Raw genomic sequence first — 16047 nt, forward strand, 5'->3', positions numbered from 1 at the left:
TAGAAAATGGCCAAACAGATAGTAGGCCTATGTGAACTGTAAATATGAATGTAGCATGCATACTGTAGCATATGAATGCTGTAAAACATTTATATACAATATATTATGTTTCTAGAACAACATTCAAGAAAGTTATATATTTATAATATCAAATATTCAGATAGTTATATATAAGTTATATTCACATATCAGAAATGTTCTGTTCTGAAAGAAAATTAGTGGAGCTGACTAAATCTGAAAACTTTGAAATTTCTGTGCCCACTTTTGATTCTAGAAAGTTTCCCCTAGACATGGAGACATGGAACTCACCCTTACTTCTCTCTCGTGAATAACATGGAAGAAAAAGCACAATAATTCTATAGTGGAACATCTCATAAAGAACACTCCCGTTAGCGGACACCTCCACTAAGAGACATTTTTTTTAATTACGTCGACGGCGACGGGACTAAATGTATTTTACAATCCATTAACAGACACTCTTCGTTAGCGGACAAAATTTTCGATCCCATGGGTGTCCGTCATCGAGAGTTTCTACTCTCTAAAATACGGCTTTGAAAGCGTGTCTGAAAAATGTGCCGTTCTGGGAAAAGCAATCCCTTAACGCCAGTACGGCAGCCACTTTGTTATGTTCTCTTTTGAATGAAAAATACCGAAGTGAATGAACAAGGTGGTTTGTTCATTTTTTGGTAGAAACGACACACAAAACCTTTACATTGCAATCCCTACCAAAAATATTCACTTTGGAAAACAAACCCTAATGGATAATCCAACAGAGCTCATCCCAAAGATTCAAAAACAGTTGAAAAGTGCATTTCGGGAAAAATCCCTTTTGAAAATAAGCTTCTCAAATGAGGCATAGTTATGTTTTTTCATATTATAAGGCTTGTTTCACACACAAATGTCATTCTATATTTTTTATCATTGAGTTTCTGCTTTAGTACGATGTTATGGGCAATCCAGAACTTTTATTTTGAAATAGTACAGCCAGTGCCATCTTAATACATGGACCCACCCGGGCATGGCCCGGAGGCCTCAAGAAGAGACGGGCTTAAAAAAAAATGAGAACCGGATCAAATTTTCAAAAATTCACCTGCTATGGGCCCCACAAAAATCACTTGGCCCGGGGGTCCACGATGCTCTTAAAACGGCCCTGAGTACAGAAATCACGATCCCGCATTGTCATGGTCATTGGGCATTTTAAAATGAAAGCAAAATTCTAATGAATCTACACAAGTCATGGCTTAAATAGCAAATTTGCACCTGGTGAAGGCTGGATGAAGAGGGTATGCAATGCGAACACCGCATTGTGGTACCTCAACAAACCTAGGATGGTTCGAGATAGTACGACTAATTACATTTATTTTAAGCTCATATTTCAGGTAAAATGATGTAATAATAAATGTATTCCAAATACGAAAAAACAAGGAAGTGTATAAATATTTTTATGTAATATACAGGGTGTCCTTTAAGTGCTAGCACAACCTTTATCTCATCAACCGTCCGTCATAGAAGCATAGTTTCAATTTAAAAAATTCTCCAAAAGGCGTTAAAAAATTACGTCCTACGTAAAAAAAATCTAAATTTTTATACTTTCCCCCCCCCCCGTGCTCTAACTTCCACTTAGAACGTTGTTGCCCTGTTTCTCTTGAGGCTAACAGAAACAAAACCCCTGTTTCTAAGTGAAATATTCGTTGAGATATTCGAATTCAAAAGTCGGTAAAATGTTTGGAAAGGACAGCATGAATGAGGTAAAGGAACGTTATCAGAGTTAGTATTTGCTGTTCTTTCATAGCTTTTCGGAGATTTTTTAATTGAAATATCTGAGCTATTACTGCACTTAGAAAAGTGGGATTTTTTCTGTTGGCCTCAGAAAAGACGGGGAAACAAACTTTCCAATTAGGTTTTTAAGGACAGGGTGTCAAAAGTCAAAACGTCAATGAAAAGCTCCCCTTTCTCACCTGGTGGTCAAAAATTGAGAGATTTTTCTTTCATAAATCTCACACTTGGTCTGATTAAGATATCCTAAATGCTTAGCTGTTTTCGAATTAGCAGTTTTGCTTAGAGTACGGAAACTTTAATTATAATCACTAAGGGCTAGGATTATTATGCGCTAAAACATCTAAAAAATACTCCATAAAATTGCTCTTAAAAAACTGTAAATATACACTATAAAACAAAAAAATGGCCTAAAATTTTTTTTCATTCCTATCTCAAATAACATTTGATTTTTGCAGAAACATATGATAATGAGAAGTGTTGAGAGATGCAGTCAAAATTATTTTGAACCATTACTTATTGTATAAACAGAAATTCTTCATTTTACTAACTAATCTCATCGAGCCAAAATTTCTCTTTTGAGTTTTTCCCCTACAAATTCAGAATGAATGTGCTACAATCTATAGGTGGAAAATACCTATTCAAGTAGTGTATTTAACTTTGAAAAAGCACAAAATTTAAATTATAAAAAAATTACTTTTATTTGATAAAAACTTTCCCACAAGTTACTATCACCGACACGGATCCACATGATTATTCTACTTACAGCCACACACCAGTGTCGTTGAAGGGCTAGTATTTTTACGCTCTAGCAATTCAATGCCATTGCCGATCGGTTGAAAAACCTGAATTTCAGGATTTTATTTTACTAATCAGCAACGACGTTCCATTTTAGTGCATAAAAATCTTATCCCTAAGAGCTCTCGTCACAGGCGGGAACCGGAAAAACCAGCCTGAAGCGGGATCGGAATAGCGAGGAGAAAATTCACTTTTTTGTCGAAAATCATGAAATATGCAAAATATGCCTTAAAAATTTTAAAATATGCCTTAAAAATTTTAAAATATGCCTTAAAAATTTTAAAATATGCCTTAAAAATTTTAAAATATGCTCTATCACTTAAAAATAGCGAAATATGCAAAAAAATATGATAAGACATAGAAATTCGAGCGCTAATAATAATCCTCTAATGGATTTTTAACTACTACATGAACACAATTGAGACGAAGTACAGACGATTGGATACCAAGCGAAGATAATTGGAAAGAAAAGTCACATTCGTCTCGTCTGTGGGGGAATCGAACCATCAACATCGCACTTTCCGGGCGCGTGTTCTACCATTAAACTACAGAGGATAGGCATTTGCTTTCCTAAGAACACTGTGTTCCTTTGGGCTGAACGAGACTGTACAATAGACATCCTCCAGGTTTCGTACTATATTGAGAGCTTTCATTGTACCGAACCAAACATATAAGCCATGTGGGGGAGGGGAGGGTTGTTTCAGATAAAGGACGAAATGAGGTAACTCGGAAACAGAGTGGCAGTACACGAAGTCTTCTACCGTACACGTGGCGATTACTTTGCCGTATTTTACTGGTGAACTCTAGATCCTTCCTAGAGGCATACTTCCAATTAGGGAAAAAGTATCCAAATTACGTGTAGACCTCAGATACGTCATTCGCGCTGCAAAGGGCTGTAGATTCAATAAAAAAATCGACTTATATTGACACCCTGTCCTCAAAAACCCAGTTTGAAAGTATCCCCGTCTTTCATGAGGCCAACAGAAAAATTCCATGTTTACAAGTGCAATGTGTTCGCTGAGATACAGACAAATCCCGTTTTAACGAATACCGTTATAGCGGAAATCTTTCTAATACCTCAAATAAGTTCACATAGGAACAATGCAAACCTGAAATTCCTTTATAACGAAATTTCGTTGTAACGAAGTGATTTCTCTGGTCTCTTGAAGTTCGTTATAACGGGATTCGACTGTATTTCCTTTTTCCCATGGACCGTATATATGTACCAAGTTTCAATGGAATACGTCCTCCAGGAGACGAGCGCTATATGGGTCGGAGTAGTGTCAGTAGTGTCCTGACGGATGCTACATTGGTCTGAGCAGTGTCAGTATGAGTTACTTACCCCGTAACTCATACTGACACTGTGTCAGTATGATTCAGTATAGTTTCAGTATACTGTACAGTGTCAGTATACTGAAACTATATTGTGCCCGTTCTGGTAAACGTATTCCGTTGAAACTTGGTATATACGCTATAATGGAACATGGAAAAATATGTGCCACTTTTTCACTTGGTGGTCGAAAATCGAACTTTTCGTTTAATTTCATAAATGTCTCTCCCATGGTCTGTCTCATAAAAATATCTTACAAATTTGGCTGTATTTGGATAAGCAGTTTTTGAGAAAAACCTAATAAGAGTACGGGAAATTTAATTACAGTCGAATCCCGTTATAACGAACTCCAACGGACCGGAGAAATCATTTCGTAATAACGAAATTTCGTTATAAGGGAATTCCAGATTTTTTTCACGCTGTCTTTGTAAAGGTATTTGTAGGATTAGAAACGTTTTCTTTAAAACGAGATTTTTGCCATAATGGCATTCGTTAAGACGGGAATCGCCCTGTACAAATTATTACACAAATGACGTCGGAGCTCAGATTTTTGTAGAAAAGTCTTTTAATGTAAATAATTTCGTTCAAATTTACACACAAATACATGAAATAACACGCAAATACGAACCATATAAATTAGAGAATATAAAATGTCTTCTTCATTTCTCCGACGTTGCCTCGACATTTCCGACTTTGTCGGTCGGGCTCTGGGGCTTGATGGCGTCGACGGGCGTCGACCTACTACTACTACTTGAGTTGGAATCGGCGGGAGTGTTACTCCGACTCGAATCCGCGCGTTTGTCAGACAGCAAGTTCGGGACCTGTAATATCTTATTCTGGAACTGATTCGGGGACCTGACTCCATTGTCGTTCTGTCGCCCGGACACTAAGGAAGGACTCAGCACCGGTTCGCCGTTCGGCAGCACTTCCGGTACAACGTGGCGAGTGCGTTTCCGAGAACGAGGCTTCTTCGAGCTCTGCGAGGTCAGCCACATCCTCAGGTGTTCCAGGAGCACATCCTGCTTGAGAGTCTGGAAATAGGAGTACACGTCGTTGCCGTTGCTGGTGCCGTGTTCGGCCAGCTTGTCTATGAGGGATGTGTTTTCGGAGTAGTCGTGGACGGGACAGGGTTCTCTCTTCTTGGGTTTCAAGTTATTCCAGGGTTCGTTGGGCTTCGAGTGTCCCGTGGAAGACTTCTTTTTGGACTTTTTGCCGTGTTTGCAGTGCTTGAGGCTGCTGCCCGCAATGCAGTTCATCCACACGTCCACGAAGTTCGAAGAGTTGACGGTGCCGTCCAAGGAAGCCGGCTGCGAGTCCAGAGAGTCTTCCGTCATGTCTGAGGAAGACGTCGTCGTACTCGTTGAGGAAGAAACTGAAGACTTTATGGTGGACATCTTGTCAAGGACAGAACAGGAACATTCCGTGTCCGTGCTTTCGGTCTCGTTTTCTTCGGCCGTTTCAGTGTCGTAGTTGCTTTTGATTGGCGATTTCGTACCGGAAGGTTCATCTCGGCGGTGGCAAATGTGTTTGATTCGTGAAGTGGCCTTCGTTACACTGATTGGCGATTTTGGTTCGTCGCGGGGGATTACATGCCCGTCGCTAGTTATTTTTATGACGTCCTTGTCGCCCGTTTCCATGAATTCTACGGTCACTTCCTTCTCGCTGACCATCGATGCGTTGTCACTGACAGAATCGCAGTCAGTGCGATCTTGACGCTTGAAGACACCACTGGTTTTTTGAATCACGTCGGGGTTGAGTTCTGAGGGTGACGACGGCAACGACCTCATGCCCAGGCCTCTGAGGTCGTTCTGCTTGTCGACGCTAGGCTTGTGGAAGTCCCACGTGAGCCTGTTCTTGGCAGCCATTTTCGGTTCTTTCCCGAGGACGGTCACAACTGATAGAGAGCTGCAGGAAGAGCTGTCGACGTCTTTCCCGTCCGAGTCCTCGTCGGTGACGTTCTGCTGAGAGCGTTTGGTGTCCTTGTTGTTATTGTTGGATGTCGTTGACCTTCCAGTTCCGGTCTCCCTGGGACCGATTATCGGCTGCCTCGATTCACCTCGAAGAAGATCCTGCTTGAAGATATCGTACTCTATGGCCTCCAAGGTGTCGTTGAGGGCGTCCATTGCCGACTGTATCTGAGTTTTCTCCTCTTCGGCTTCAGACGCGTTGCTGGAGTTTTGACTGTCGTTCACCAACGACGAAGGGGAGACGCTCTTTGAGCTTAGGTCCGGGGAATTCCTGGGACGTCTCTTGGGTTTCGGTGGAGGTGGTTTCGGTAACGGCTTCGTTTCACTCGTCGGTGCCTTCTGAGAAGCGTTGTCGATGATCAGTGATGTATTGGACGACGAGGACACGCCATCTGGCGTCGTTCTGATTTCCTTCTTGATATCGGAAGATTTCTCCTGGTAATAGTAGTCGTCTTCGGGTATACCGTTCAGTGTAGGCTGGTACCTGTAGCAAGCCCTGAGTCTGTGTCTGGCGTACGTCATAGAGTCTTGTAGCCTCTGTAGGTACTCCATCACCGGCTGAGGTGGGGACGCTAGGATCTCCGGTTCGAAATGCTCCGGCCGCAGCTGGAACTCCTTGACGCTGAACTCGCAGCCGAGTTCTCCAGGTCGCTCAGTCCAGCTCCTGTTGAGCATTTCATTGACGGAGACCTGCTTCCATTGCTCTTCCTGGAGGCTCGAGCTACTGGAGGACTTCTTACCTGCTCTGGAAGATCGGCCGCGGTACATTTCCAACCTCTTCGAGTCTCGTCTCTGCAGAGAATTTCGAGCAATTGAAATCAATAGAAATACATGTAATATGCCATAGAAATAAAGATTCGTGGAAATTCCCCCTCCCTCCTCCCCCCGACATTTCTTCCTCGTTATATTTCGCCCCGATCGAGCGAGCAATTCAGTGAATGACTATGAGTGGGTGAGTGAGTGACCAAGTAAGTAATGCGCCCGAGTGGTGCAGTGGTAAGATGCTCATCTTTCACCAAGAAGGTTACCGTCAAGTTCCCCGGATACGAATCCAGGGAAGAACATCGAAAACAAGTTCTTTACATACCGAGCCTGGAGCGATCAGCGATAGATGGCGTCTTCATTTCCGTAATTTCTTCTGTAATTCCACCCAATTGCCGTATGGCGATATGAAAGGAGTTGGTTCGCGGCAAGAGGGGGTAAGTAACCGTATGAGTGACTAATGGAGTGGGTGAGTAACCGTATGAGTGACCAATTGAGTGGGTGATGTCGACCTTATAAGTGACTGGGTGAGCAACCTCGTACGTGGGCGAGTGAAAAAGTGAGTTAGTTACTCATCCATTGACTTTGTAATTCATAAGATCACTGGGTCGCTCTTACGGTCACTCACCAACTCACTTGGTCACTCCTCATTCATACAGACATTCACTCAATCGCTCAGTCGCGCGGGCGTCATGTCCGGAAGATAAATATCAGGGGCGAAATGTCGGAGGCGAATTTAATGGTCCCAAAAACAATATTTACAAGTAATTGAGACCTTATTACCTGATCTTCTACGTCCCCGTCGCACTTGTTAAGTAGTGACCGATGTCTGTTGGATTTGAATAGAATTCTCCTGCGAAGTTTCAGGTATATCAAGACCGCCAGGACGTAGACCATGCCTAGGACTCCTAGGGATAGACCAACGACCATCATGTTCGACCTGGAGCTGGAAATCCCTGACGGAACGAGCGAATCCAATCCTGTGGATGTTATACGCTAATAAGTATACTGATATTTTCAATAAGAGGCAGACATCTCTAATTTCATAGCGATATGACAATAACACTTTCGGTTGAGTTTTTACCTGGCGTCCAGCCTATGCGGATAGCAACACACGTCTCGAAAGGTGTGTATTCGGGGATCTTGCAGAACATTCTGATCAACACGAGGTGTTGCTGCAGTGTTTGGCGGTCTTGTGGAGTTCCTAAGAACTTTAAGAGACAGAAAAACAATTAATTCTCCCTCAGTAAAAGTTCTTTTTTCCCCCAGAAAGCATCATTCAGTGATTCAGAAATGGAAAATAATTTTTCCAAAATAAATGCCCCAAATTTATTACCATGAGGTCTTGACAGATAATAGTACACGTCTAGGCAAATAATTCTCTCTATGCGAAACCCAGGGTTCCCATTAGCTTTTATTGCTGAAGATAAGGCCACCCTTACCAGACACGGGGGCAGGTGCGAAATAGCAGCTGGGGACAGAGGTGACATGGTAATTCCGGGGCCTCTTAGCCCTGATTTTATTCAGGGTGTATCCTTTACGTGGCAACAAACTCAGAGTTGTAAGTACGAAATGAGTACAAAAAAGTAAAATGAATAAGTAGAGCAACCACTTTTACTTGACAGCATGATTTCAATACAACTTACACTCTTCATGTCTATTTTTGCGATTTTCACGGACCAAACGTGGTTTACGATTCGATGTTCTACGGCAATTTTAGTTTCTCTTTATGCCTAATACCACCTCTCTGAGTTTGTTGTCACTTCAAGACACCGCTCTGTATATTCTATACGAGAGGGAATCGGCATCGAAAAATTCATACATAAAATCCATACGAATTATACAAGAATTCTGAAAAATATCCATACAAATAAATACAGTAAAACCTCCCAACAACGGCCACTAACGGGACCGTGAAAATGGGGGGTGGACATTTTATTTCTGAAAAAAAAAAAATTAAAATTTTGAACTGAAGAAAATTTTTAAATTTATGAAAAAAATTATTCCAAAACCAGTCAAAATTAGGACCTAATGAAAGAAATTGAGTGAAAACTTACAAAAATTCAGAATCGATGAATTGAAAATAAGCAAAAATAAGTGACAGATGATTATAGCACAAATCGTGTTATAATTCAGATTTCCAGAATTGATGAAAATTCCAAAAATTATGAAAGTTTTCAGAATTTAAGAATCGGTGAAATTCCAGAATTTAATAAGGAAACAATACCAGAATCGAAGAAAATGCCGATTTCCGGAACTGATGAAAAAAATTCAGAATTTAATAAGGAAGTTGTTATTACCGTAAGTGCAGGGTTCCCGAATACGCGGGGCCCGCTGCGACGCCACCTGTCGCACACCCCTGAAGGCGTCTCTGGCTGAAGATCGACAATGATCGATGTGCTTCATTTTGAAAAGTAAATAAAAGACTGAATCAGCCTTGAAAGTACTGATCATTCGCCATCTCAACGAATGATGTCAGCAAGGTGGAGTGAATGTCAATAAAGTGAATTCTTCACTGTCTTGCTTGTAATTTTGTTTTCGTGGCGTGTTTCTGATTTGATTACAGCGATAGCGGACAGATATGACCACCGACCACCCAGAGAGACCATCTTGGTATTTTTGTGCACTTTCTCAAAGGAATGGACGGTCCCGGAGAGCCTGATGGACTTGATTATGAAACGCAAAAGAAGGACCCTAGGAAGCACCATTAACATTTCGCGAGCAGAAATTTAGTTCCCCTGACATTTACATACCCTGAGATTTAGCGATAGCAGACAGTTTATCCAACTGTCTGACGATGTCCCGTTGTTTCTTCGCAATATGGTCAGCCAGAGAATATGCTATAATCTCCATATTTGGCTAATTATAAACTGTTTCCATAAGTATTTCCATAAGCTTCAAATATTTTCCATCTGATTACCCAAATTGCTATAATTTACAAAATGCCAACATGAACAGGGGGCTGTACCACCGCCACTAGTCACAATTTACTTATTCAGGCAGAAAAATGGTAAAACCGAACAGAAAACACCTGTTATACTGAATTCAACTTATCCCAGCCAATGGAACTTATCCATGGTTGATCTTTGTGACTTGCGCTCCATCCGAACTTGATACCTTTAGACCTATTCCGAGGCCGCCTTAAAACAATATGTAGGCAAACCTGTGAGAATCTCAGCAGGAGAATCCTTGTTGCTACACACCAGATTAAATTACTACAGGAATCTAAGGAGGGGTGTGGCAACACCCTCGGATGCCGAATTTAGAGCAGCTACAACTTCGTTTAACGTAATTGATTCATAAATTGTTAAGGTTCTTTTCCCTCTTAACCCTTTAAGTGGTTTTTAAAATTTCCCTGATCCGTATTATAGCCGAGACAGTGGAAATCACTAAACCTTCCAGAAATCGCCTCATATTTTCGAGAAGAATTTATTTTTCTGATCTCATGTTGTGGCAAATGCTTCCCTCCTCTGAAACTTAGAGTATTCATCTTCCTCTTTTTATTATTATTATTCTATCTCTTTTCTACCATTTATTCTGTTCGCATATTTCTACAGGGTATTCTGTTAATGAACCGACAAACTCAGAGGGTTGTTAGTAGGCATCAGGAGGAACAAAAATTGCAATGGAACATGGTGTCGCGAATAACGTTGAAAGGGTGAAAATCGTGAAAAACGCATGCAGGTGGTAGTCCACAACAACGTAGAAACGATTTCCGAACGCACTCGAAGATAACAGGTATGCTTTTATGCAGACGATACTCATTGAAACAGACTAACAAACTAACTGCTACACGAGTATCGTCTGTATAAAAAGCATACCTGGTATCTTCGAGCACACGTCCGGGAATTGTTTTTACGTCGTTGTAGACTGTGTAATGACGTCAGCGGTCATCACTTCCAACAACTCTTGTAATAATCAATCAAATAAATCATTTTTTGTCGTCGAAAACTGCATGCGTTTTTCACGATTTTCACCCTCTCAACGTGGTTTGCGACATCATGTTTCATTGCAATTTTTGTTCTTCTTGATGCCTACTTACAACAACTCTGAGTTAGACAGTCGATTAACAGAACACCCTGTGTTTAACTCCGAAAAAAAAGATGGGGTAAGCAACACCGTCCTGTTATCTAACTTTTAATAAAAGCTGACTTCGCCAACTGACAATCGATTAGCCGGATGGGAGGGGGAAAAGGGGCAAATCTGTTATCAAATACAAATACAAATACAACGCCACAACAGACAAAATGCCCAACGAGGTGGCTGAGAAAAAGAGGCCCATAACAAATATGGATGTCATATATTTCAAAAATACAGCAACACAATTAAAGACACCATCACAAACATTATAAACAATATATACACATGATAAAATATTATACAATGCCCATAAAGAATACTTATGGTTGTCTTATTCTAAGTATGGATAGCTTCTCGATTTACCCCAACATGTTTATCGTATTTCTTTTTAAACGTGTCAATTGTGTTACAATTTACTACCTCTGGGGGTAAGCTATTCCATTTATTAACAACCCTATTAGAGAAAAATTCCCTGCGACACCATAACCTTGCATTGTCCCTCACCAATCGATACTGGTGTCCCCTTGTAAAAGCAGTCGATTGGCGGTGTACTAAAAGTTCATGGTCCATCCTATCCATCCCATTGAAAATTTTGAACACTTCGATCATATCTCCTCGACACCCACGTTCATCAAATGTAAACATATTCAAAAAATGAAGTCTCTCTTCATAACTCAAGCCCTGTGTGCCAACAAGGACACGCGTAGCTCTTCTCTGCACCCTTTCAACCAATTCTATGTCCCTCTGTAGGTATGGTCTCCAAAACCTTACAGCATACTCCAGTCCAGGACGAACTAATCCTCGAAAAAGCGGAAGAATGACTTTAGGAGAACGCGAAGAGACCTTTTTGAAAATGAGACCAAGCATTCTATTCGCTTTTTTTGACCACCGCTAAACAATGTTCAGAAAACCTAAGTCGCTCGTCAATGAGAATTCCCAAATCGGTGACCCTAGTTGCATCCGGGATAGTGACACCGTTCAACTCGTAAGAGAACCGTGGGTTGTTCGAACCAAAATGAGCGACCATGCACTTATCAACGCTAAACGTCATGCTCCATTTATTTGCCCATGCTGCAATCCTGTTTAAGTTGGTCTGGAGCAACTCCCTACCGCTTTCCTTCCCGATTACCCCCATTAGCTTCACATCATCTGCGAATTTGCTAGTAATCCCATCGATACCCTGATCGAGTTTATCGATAAAAAAGTGAAAAAAGTATGGGACCAAGGACACTTCCTTGAGGAACTCCACTTGTGACGTCTGTCCAACCAGAGAATTCCCCGTTCACCATAACTCGTTGCGACCTATCTCTTAACCACGATTCTACCCAATTCAGCAAGTTGCCCTCAATTCCAATCTCGTGTAAACGCTTCAAGAGTTTACCATGTTGGATCCGATCGAATGCCTTCTGGAAATCAAGGTAAACAACGTCTACATTTTTGCTCTTACCCAAAGCCTTAGTCACGTGATCATAGAAGCAAAGGAGGTTAGTTACACATGACTTCCCCTTCCTGAACCCATGCTGATTATCCGACAATACATTATTCTCGCAGGCAAAACTCTCTGCATAGAAATAGCTGGGCTCGGGATTGTGCATAAAGAGGGCCATACACATTCCGGAAATCATCTGAGGAAAAACTGCGATGTTCCAGAACGTGTCTGGCGCAAAACCGCGCAGATTTGGTGGACTGTTGAGAAAATAACCTGATCAAAAATTGATTCTGAGCAACTGCATGTAATCTGCAGTCTCGAACCGTACAGGCCGACCGGAGTGTGTGTGGCGCTATGTCAGTTCTGTTTGGTTGAGGTCGGGGTTCAGTCAACACGAGCCGGGAATTTCTCGCGTACATCGCTCACCAGTGAACTGAAAGATATTCCGCAGCGTGCAAGGCGGAGGGGTATTCGCGCCGAATCCGGAAATCTCGACAGGAGGGGGTGACCACTTTTTCCTCATAGGATTTCCGGAACGTGTATGGGGGGGCCCCTTAAATGAGAGGGTTTTAAGACGACCAGATATCGCGCGGGATTGCCACTGTAAGGTTAAACTATGAACCCGTGTATCGGCGTATGTAACATACTGTTTTTGTGACTGAATACGTGAATGGCGATCCTGTGTTCAATAGCGAATATCATGTGCGTACACGTGTACCATTTTCCCTCTTATTTATTTATTAAAATCAAAGTTAAAATACCAACAAAATCAGCTAAGTTGCGATTTCTTATGAGGCCCTCGGGTTAGTCTAATAAGGTGTTACGGATCTGTATCCACATAATACAAAAGCTGATGAAGAGAAATTAAGAGAGTGGCAACTCTCTCGATCCTAGCCCTGCTGGTGTTCGATCTAAGGATGTATTTCCTGTCCCATTCTAGCCCTACCAGATACTATGCTGAGCAGAATAGTCAGGAACATTTGTGGACCTACCGTGGCAGGTTTATTAATTTTCCCATATACCCAAGAGGGTGGGTTGGGAAGGAGGTGCATCTATCCGATAATGACCTCTTATGAAGGGCAAACGAATATATCACACGAACTTGTAACGAATTCCAATGTTACCTGCAGAAATGTCTTATTCCCATCCTGGAACAGAGTGAAGATCGGTCCGCCACCGACTCTCGTTATAGTTCTCCATCCGTCAGGTGACATGTACTGCGATACCGTAGCTTTGCATTTTGGAAGACCCGATGCAGCTGGTCGTTTTCGGCCTGTGAATAGGAAATGATTTGAATTTCTTTAGTACAACGAATTGAATATACATGTGTAGAGTATATTTTTCACAAATCCCTGGGAAAGAGACTTCCAGGAGAGATGCACCAAGACAAAACGAAATGTGGGGCCGCAAACGGCATCTTTGATAAGTGATCCGGGAAAGTGTCGCTTACTTTGGATTTCTACGAAGTTCGGAAATCACACGCGAATGATCTCGTCACATAATCACACCTAACATAATTCTCTCGTCAGAAGAATATTTTTCCACCTCCATCTATTGAGAAATATTAAAACTTACCAATGAATCTGTCTATGTTGGCATGCAAAACAACCGACGATACATTTATTACCAGAATGATGTGTAATTGGGTAGTTTTGCAAATTCGCATCATAAACGCCATAAAGCGAAGCTGTTATAAATATCGAAGAGTTACGAAAATGATAGATATTATTTTCGTGGCGAAATGGTAGCTTGTGCGTTCGCATCTTCACTTATAAATAAACTTTCTTCAGAGAAAGTGACCCTTCATTTTGAAAACAGTTATGATAAAGCTCATGCTGGAAGAAACGAAAAACATGTCACAGTATTTTCGGAGTCTTCTGTACCATCGATAACAGGATCTCTTTAAACCCGGCCATCTTGAAGAAGCTATACACATACAAAAAAAACCTCATGCATGTTCAATCTTTTTGTACCAGCATTCTTGAGCATGTGTATGAGAATTTTGTGCAAGCATCGTTATTGTACAGGGTGTTCCACAATCGAATGAATGTTTTCAAAACGGGATAGCGAGAAAACGGTGAAAGATATTGAAGTCATTCTTGCGGAATATAAATGTGCTAAGTCAAAAATTTCAGATATGGGATTCATGTTTGAAGTGGTTGTACAGTTTATAAAGAAAAATTAACCTTTTTATGTGGACGCCCTGTTTTTAAAAACCCAATAAGAAAATTGTTGCTCTCTTGATGCCAACCAAAAGAAAGAAAATACGTTTCTAAGTGCAATATATGCAGAGATATTTCAATCTAAATATATCGTGGGAAAGAAGCGTTAGTTGTCTGATAGTTTTTGCTGTGTTCTTTCACAACTCTCCTCGATTTTTGAATTTAAGTATCTCTGTGAATATTACAATTAGAAATGTGAGGTTTTTTTTTTTGTTGGCATAAAGAAGCGCCGGAAAGGCTTTGCCCGAAACTCCAGACGTTATGGGAAGGACCCTACAGAATCGTGAAAAAACTGAACGATGACATAGTTCAAATATAAAGCACTCCATCGTCAATGTTTAAGGTGGTCCACCTCAACAGACTGGCTCCTTACAATAGTGAGTGCCACAGAGCGATCTGCCGACTTGAAGACTGAATTGTCGGGACGAACAATTTCGGTGGGGGGAAGTGTTACGGAAATTATGTCGTCTTCCACCTGCAAATAATCGATAACGCATTTTGTTGCAAACCCTTCGAAATTACGACAAATCTGAAACGTTTGGCAACGGCTCCAATAAGTTGGCGATGCCATGTCCGTAAGAGACCTTTCCAGAAACTTCGAGCTTTTCTACAACTATGAAGTGATCTGTGAAATTTTATTCTGAAGACGAGATCTCTCTCTGTTACTCATTTTCAGGTAATTTTTGTTAGCGTTTTTTGTTGAAGTCACTGATTGTAGTTGTTTCTGTAAATAAATTTGTGACGTCCTGCAAATTATTTCATCTCCTCTGCTCATTTCAAGGACTTGTGTGAGACATTATCCGGAACAATACACAACTCTTATTGCACACCCCTGGAAACAATACAGTATCAGTCGTCTCTTTGGGTGTGTCACGAGGCAATTCATATGCAATCTCACACGAGAAGCCATAGCCATGTGATTTAACAAGAAGCCTGTATTTCCCTATGATTCTGATTTGGCTTAGTGCACCGTACGTCTGCAAGAAATTTGTGCAATATATTATATGCAAATATATCTGGAAAATATACCGCCATCATTATATGATATGATATAATGTTATTCTGTGGAAAAGAGGGAGAACAAATATGCACATTTTACATGCTTTTGAATAACCAAACCCCCCCTTCACATCAGCTTACCCTTACCGGACAATGATAGGTGCGCTTCTGGGTGCACTAATTGGCCACTCGTCGGTAAGTACACTAATGGAATGGACTCGACAGCGTACGGCCTATAAAACACGGACATGTAGCATTCTGGAAAGAAAAAAATACATTCATTCAAACTTTAATTAGAGATGTGTATCTACAGTCATATTTCTCATTATGCAAAACCCTCGGGATTCAAAAACGTTTACCTTGTGAAAATGTTTACAACTACCACTCGACCGTACATGCACCTCGTGCATATTCTTCTGTGGAATTTCTAACGAATCGATGTATGCAGGAATGCGTTGTGTGTACAGAGTATAACTAAACTGGAGACACCCAGGCTCTGCCGCAAGAAGCAAGGTGCAACTAAACTGGTGTTCAGAACTTTAAAGGGCGATAGAACTCGTCAAAACCAACAACTTTCAACAAATGTGAGGTCGGAATGCAAGAGGTGAGCCGCTATAGGGCACTCTTCTTTCGAGTGGATGAAACGTCACCTTTTGCAGAGCCCGTCATTCAGCTGCTATTCAT

The 16047-nt window shown here is 41.2% G+C and overlaps 1 protein-coding gene across 1 annotated transcript in view; it reads right to left on the bottom strand.

Annotated features, from left to right (window-relative positions):
* Positions 1 to 4454: 4454 nt before the first annotated feature.
* Positions 4455 to 16047, bottom strand: part of LOC149077887 (uncharacterized) — an 85187-nt gene continuing 73594 nt past the window's right edge. The window contains exons 3-7 of the mRNA XM_089241489.1: positions 15511 to 15621; positions 13267 to 13415; positions 7718 to 7844; positions 7417 to 7613; positions 4455 to 6663 (exon numbers count right to left, since the gene is read on the bottom strand). Coding sequence (XP_089097615.1) covers positions 4564 to 6663; positions 7417 to 7613; positions 7718 to 7844; positions 13267 to 13415; positions 15511 to 15621 — 2684 coding nt within the window. The 3' untranslated portion in view covers positions 4455 to 4563. The remainder of the gene's footprint in view (positions 6664 to 7416; positions 7614 to 7717; positions 7845 to 13266; positions 13416 to 15510; positions 15622 to 16047) is intronic.

This window comes from Pholcus phalangioides, unplaced genomic scaffold, assembly GCF_987345545.1.
Source record: "Pholcus phalangioides strain wild (caught in Gottingen) unplaced genomic scaffold, Ppha-v1.0 ptg000014l_1, whole genome shotgun sequence".
Lineage (NCBI taxonomy): Eukaryota > Metazoa > Arthropoda > Arachnida > Araneae > Pholcidae > Pholcus > Pholcus phalangioides.